This window comes from Microtus ochrogaster, chromosome 1 (genome assembly GCF_000317375.1).
Source record: "Microtus ochrogaster isolate Prairie Vole_2 chromosome 1, MicOch1.0, whole genome shotgun sequence".
NCBI classification, from domain to species: Eukaryota; Metazoa; Chordata; class Mammalia; order Rodentia; family Cricetidae; genus Microtus; species Microtus ochrogaster.
In genome coordinates this window covers 64,034,061-64,040,171 of record NC_022009.1, presented here as the reverse complement: position 1 = coordinate 64,040,171, position 6,111 = coordinate 64,034,061, and the positions used below count along the sequence as shown (strand labels likewise).

Here is a 6,111-nt window from a genome sequence, read left to right as displayed (position 1 = left end):
TTTTTTTTTTTTTTTTTTTTTTGAGATGGGGTTTTTCTGTAGTTTTGGAGCCTGGCCTGGAACTTACTCTGTAGACCAGACTGGCCTTAAATTTAGGGAGATCCACCTCCTGGAATTAAAGACCACGCCCGCCCATTGCTGCCACCACCCGGCTATCATTACAAATATTCTAAGAATTCCTCACTTTTTCATTGTTAACTTGATAGGGAGATATGTTAACAACCTGAAGAAATTCCAAATTAGTTCTCTCTAAATTAGTATATCTTGATAAGACAGTTGAGGCTACCTACCTTTGAGCAGTTTACAAGCACAAAAGGAAAACATTTATCCTCTCCCAAAACAATTACACCTCACGAGACAGAAGAGATAAAAGACTGAGATTCTAAAATTGCTCACAAAAAAATGGGGAAAAGGCCTATGTAATGGCTGCATAGAGATGCCTGGTGGCTGGGCACATCCTAGCTCTGTGGGCCTGGGGCACGGGGCTTATCATCACAGAGCCTTAAAATGAGTCTGCTCTTAACTAACCTACTGGTCTTAGGAGGAGGAATTTTTAATTTCATAAAACTCTGACTAGTATCTTACTCATTTCTTAACTATGAAATCACTTTAACTCACTATGGTATTGTCCCCAGAATATAAAACAGTGTGACTTCAACAATAAACCTGAGCAAAGCACACACCTGTAAACCCAGCAGTCGGGAGGCAGAGGCAGGTGGATAAGGAGTTTAAATTCATTCTGGCCACAGAGCCAAAACAAAACAAAATAAAAAACTAAAGTTGAAATAATAAAACACTTGTATATATTTTCAACAGTAATTGTAAAAAAAAAAAAAATTAAGAGGTACCAACCTTCAATAAACTGTGACCCTTCAGTAACAAACTCCAGCAACTGGCTGAAGATCGCAGTGATGGCCTTCTTTGCCAGCACAAAGTGCTTCAGTGGAGACACACTTTCTGCCATTATGCACCTAGGGTGAAAAAAGTTAAAAAGCAATAGTGAGCCTTTGGGTGATACACACCTGGAGTCTCAGCTTTGGGGCAGGCTGAGGCAGGAGGTATATTGAACCAAAGAAATCCATTCTGCTTGGATAACACAACATAGCAGGGCTTTCCTCATCTCCAGAGCACTAATTAACTGAATAACAAGGGGTCTGAAGAGGTGGTCCAGCAGTTCTTCCAGAGGACCCTGGTTCCCAGTGCCCACATGGTGGCACATGGTGGCTCCTAACTATGACTCCAGTTCCAGGGGGTCTGATACCCTCTTCTGGCCCCCACAGGCACCATGCACACACATGGTGCACATTCTTACATGCAGCCACAATACCCACACACATAAAATAAAAATTATTAAAACATTAAAAAGAGAAAAGCCATTTTTAACAAATAATAAAAACTAAACTGAAAAAAAAAAACAAAAAAACTAACTGAGTAATAAGGAAGCGGTGGTGTCACATTCTATAATTCCAACAGAGAGCAGGCTGAAGCAGGCCAGCTTTGACAAGACCTTGCTTAAAAAAAAAAAAACAAACCAATCAGGCAAAGCATTTTGGGACCCTAAAAATGGCCCAATGGGTAAAGGCACTTACTGCTAAGCCTAAGGACCTGAGTTCAATGCCCAGAAACCAACTGATGGAAGGAGACAACCAATCCCAATAAGGTGTTCCCTGCCTCCAACACAAGTTGTGAAACTCCAACAATCCCGTCCATAAATCAAATGTAACTTTAAAAACTATATGATAAAAATGTGTATATTTCTGGGACTGGGCAGATATCTCAGTGGTTAAGATCACTTGTTGATCTTCAGGAGAACTCAAATCGGGTTCCCAGAACCCAAACGGCAGCTCACAACCATCTAACTCCAGTTCCAGGGGACCTGACACCCTCTCTGTCCTCGAAGGATACTAGGAAAGACACATAAAAAAGAAATAAAAAAACTAAAAACAAACAAAAGATGTTTTAAAATCATACATATGCTAATACCTGCCAGTTTGTGTGTGTCTCAAGTCCCTAACGGCAAAAATTAACCTAACCAAATAGACCAAATAGATTTAAGGTAATTTTTTTAGATCATTTTTTAAGAAACCATTTTAGTCAGAAACAGAAGACTACTCTTGAATGTGCTCTTAGCAAAACTGGTAAAATCTGCCTGTAATCCAGTCACTCAGGAGGCTAAGGCATGAAAACCTGCAAATTCAAGGCCTACAAAGGCAACACTGAGTTCGAGGCTTGCTTGAGTGTCTTAGTAAGACCCTGTCTCAACACGAGAAGTTTAGAAATGGGTTGCAGCAAGGGAGGGCACGGTGGCTCAGTGGTGAAGCACTTGTCAAGCATGTGACACCTGCGCAGGTTCAGTCCTCGGCTCCGGAAAAGTAAATAATGTAAAATCGGTAAAGGCTAAGGACAAAAGTCTTGGGCGCATTTCCTCCTTTATTTCCCTCGAGTGAAGATGAAACTATTGTAGCTAAGCCTTGGCTGCGAGCGACTTTTAAGCCCACAAGGGAACTGGGTTAGGGAGAGGAAGCCAAGATCTCAAACTAAACTAAGTTATTAACTTCCCAATTCACGTATAGAGAAGAAAATTCCCAGGTCACAATTGCAGTCAAGACACTGGGAAAGCAGCAGGTTTCATCACAATTAAGGACTCGAGATTTCTTTTAAAAAGGAGGCTCCAGTATCTGTACGAGAGAAAAAAAAAAAGGAATCTAAAAAAAGGAGGCATGAAGGCTCCAAGCCAAAGTCCCCAAACTTCAAGGAATGTTAAATTTAAAATAAAAGACGTTGTGCCTGGAAGCTTCTTATGAAAGACACCAAAGACAATTACCCACTAACCCCGGTGGTGCGTGAAATGAAGCACCGTGGTGACCCAGAGGGTGGGTCCCTCCGGAATCCTGAACTGACGTCGCGGAGGAGGTGCGTGGGGACAGGAAGCCGCGTGGGCCGTGAGCTGGCCCAGCCGGGTGGACTCCTACCTGGACAGGCCTTCCCGCAAGCCGGCCGCCTGTCGCTCCCGCCCGGCCCGTCGCCCCAGCCGGTCAGGACGCCCTCGTTCTCCCTGTCCGGAGCTCGAAGGTCACCCCGGGCATCCCCGCCCGCCAACGGACATTCACTCCGTCCCGGCCCCAATGGTCACCCAGCAACTGAAGCTCCGCAACAGCCCCTGGAACGTCTCATCCTCCCGAGAGAGGGGAGGCGCCCAGAGGCGTGACGGCGTGGCGGCTACTTCCGGTCTCTCGCCTCTCCTATTGGCTGTTACTCCGAGACCGGAACTGCGTATATTCCGGGAACCATTTTCCTTCAGGGCAGAAGGCGAGGTTTCTTGTGGGCAGGGACTCGTAACAGAAGCTTTGACCGCTTTTCCATCCGACCTTGCAACTTCTCCAGTTCGTTTTTCCCTTCAAAGTTTTCAAAGCGCAGGGGAACCTTGGCGTGAAAAGATGCCTATGGTTGTCTTAGAGTGTGGGATGCGAAGTTGGGATGCGTATGAAAGGTGTGTTACTTAGGAGTACTTGTCTTTGACTTAAACTTTGATAGGCATCACCTGGAAATCTTGGTAAACTATTGATTTTGATTCATTGATCAGGTGAAGCCGAAGCGCCTACGTGGTTCTACGTGGAGAGCCTCCACAGCATATGTCCTTTCCAGAATTAGCAAGTGAGATGCTTTTGCAAGGGAAGCCCCTTCTCTATGAATGGCCGGTATCTCATCTGTAAAATGTAAAATACTAAAAAATGCCTACTTTATGGGTAATGGGAAAGTGAGGGGGTTAGAACACTGATGGACACTTGGAAGAGGTGCATAAGTGAATACTGTGGTTCTATTGAATAGGCGACTGTCAATCAAATACAATGGGTGAGATTTCAACCTGTGCTTACTATTATGGGGTGGCAATGGGATAGAGTATCTGAAGGAAAAGGAGGAAGGTGTCGCTAACTAGGTGTTTCCTGAGAGGATGTCATTTCTCAGGTTTTTTCCAGACCCTTACTGGGAATCTCTGGAGGAAAACTGTTCAAAGACTAATTGAAAGAATAGTAGTAAGATGGATGAAATAAAAGCCCAGCGGTGGTGGAGTGTAGGGGGAAAAAGGGAAAGAGAAATAACTGTTAGATGGAAGGCAGGTGTAGAATCATAAAAACTAAAAATAAAATAAAAAAACATAAAAACTAAGATCAAAAGTATGAATTTCTTTGAGACAGCCCAGATGGGCCTTAAACTTGAAATTCTTCTGAAATCTGCCAAGTGTTGGTTTTATAAATGTGTGTGCACCACCACATCCTGCAGAAATTTGGCTTTGATTAAGTGTTCTGGGAAACTTTTAGCCTGGAGAATAATAAAAGTTGATATTTTTTGTTTGTCTGCCCTGAGACCACTTTTATTTGTTTGTTTGTTTGTTTGTTTGTTTAGGTTTTTTGAGACCAGGGTTTCTCTGTAGCTTTGGAGCGAGTCCTGGAATTAGCTCTTGTAGACCAAGCTGGCCTTGAACTCACTGAGATCCGCGTTCTTCTGCCTCCTGGGTGCTGGGATTTAAGGCGTGTGCCACCATGCTTTTTTATTTTTAAACAGTGCTAAAGATTGAACCCAAAGTCTCATGCATCAAGCACTCTGAGCTATGTCTAGTCCTGTATCAAAAGTCTTTTCCATAATAGGGAACAGAGGCACATGCTTGTAGCAGCAGCTATTAGGAGTCTGAAACAGAAAGATTGCTCAAAGTCCAGAAGTTCTAACGCTATATGGGCAATATAGTGAGGCCATCATCTGGAGAGAGAGGGAGAAAAGCCGGGCATGGTAACTCACTGACCCCAGCATCTGGGAAAGGAAGACAGGAAGATTGCCGCAAGGTGGAGGCCAGACTGGAATAGAGACCTGTCTCAAAAACTAAAGGCAATATTTATTTCCAACAAAAGTCTAAAACTATTCATTTTACATGTAAGTGATCCCAAGCAATCTCATGCTTTGCCGTGGGAGTGTTGCTATGTATTTCAGTTGTGGTACAGAAGCTGAGATCTTTATTTTCAGGAATGCTTTATGAGCAAGTAACAGCATTTACACTGGCTGAACTACCAGAAAAGGGAGCAGAAGTGAACAATGAGTTCTGCAGGTAATTTCTTCTTGCATTCTTCTCTTAAGGCCTTCTCACTGACTGGCCAGTCAAGCCCACATTGAGGTCAGAGGCCACTGAGTCATTTTGCTAACCTTTAATGCAATTTCTACTGAAATGCTTATAAGCTGTTGAATGGAATTGGGGTGTATTTAGAAATTTACATGAAAGAAGGAAAATTAAGACAGTCACTAAGACAGCTCTCAGAAAGAGCAGGAACTAAAATTCACAGCCCTTACGGAAGTATGTACGCTAAGCTCTAACACTCAATACACGGCGAAATTAGTGTCAGAGTTCCTATGCGAGATGAGTTAATATTGGGGAAGTTGATACACTTGAATGAACAAATAAAAGTTGAATTTAAGGCCGGGCGGTGGTGGTGCATGCCTTTAATCCCAGCACTCAGGAGGCAGAGGCAGGCAGATCTCTGTGCGTTCGAGGGCAGCCTGGTCTACAAGAGCTAGTTCCAGGACAGGCTCCAAAGCTACAGAGAAACCCTGTCTCAAAAAACCAAAAAAAAAAAAAAAAAAAGTTGAACTTAAACCTTCACACAAAAAAATTCAGATGGATAAAAACCTTAGACGTAAAAAATAAAATAGGAAAAGTGTTGAGACAATAGGTAGGGAGTTAGAGACATGGCTCAGTAATCAAGAACACTAACTGCTCTTCCAAAGGACCCAGGTTTGATTCCCAACATTGATACAAGAGCTCACAGAACCAGTTCCATAGGATGTGCAGCCCTCCTCTGACCTCCAAGGCCACAAGGCATGTAAACAGATATACTTGCAGGCAAAACATCCATAAACGTAAAATGTGGTTTTTAAAGAAAACACTAGGAAAGTGGTTTTGTATTTTTTAATCTGTTAGAGAGACTGTTGTAAGCAAGACACAGAAAGCACAATTTATAAGGGGAAATTTACATTTAAATACCCCCCCCTTTCTTTCCCTCCCTCCTTTGATTTGAGGTGGGGTCTCTGTGTTTTTGTTTCAGGCTGGCTTAGAACTCACAACTC

The 6,111-nt window shown here is 43.2% G+C and overlaps 1 protein-coding gene across 1 annotated transcript in view; it reads right to left on the bottom strand.

Moving 5' to 3' along the window:
• Mfn1 (mitofusin 1) overlaps positions 1-3,184 on the bottom strand; it is a 41,892-nt gene extending 38,708 nt beyond the window's left edge. Inside the window, exons 1-2 of the mRNA XM_005343764.2 lie at positions 2,973-3,184; positions 853-971 (exon numbers count right to left, since the gene is read on the bottom strand). Of these exons, the coding sequence (XP_005343821.1) occupies positions 853-964 (112 nt within the window). The 5' untranslated portion in view covers positions 965-971; positions 2,973-3,184. The remainder of the gene's footprint in view (positions 1-852; positions 972-2,972) is intronic.
• Positions 3,185-6,111: the final 2,927 nt, after the last annotated feature.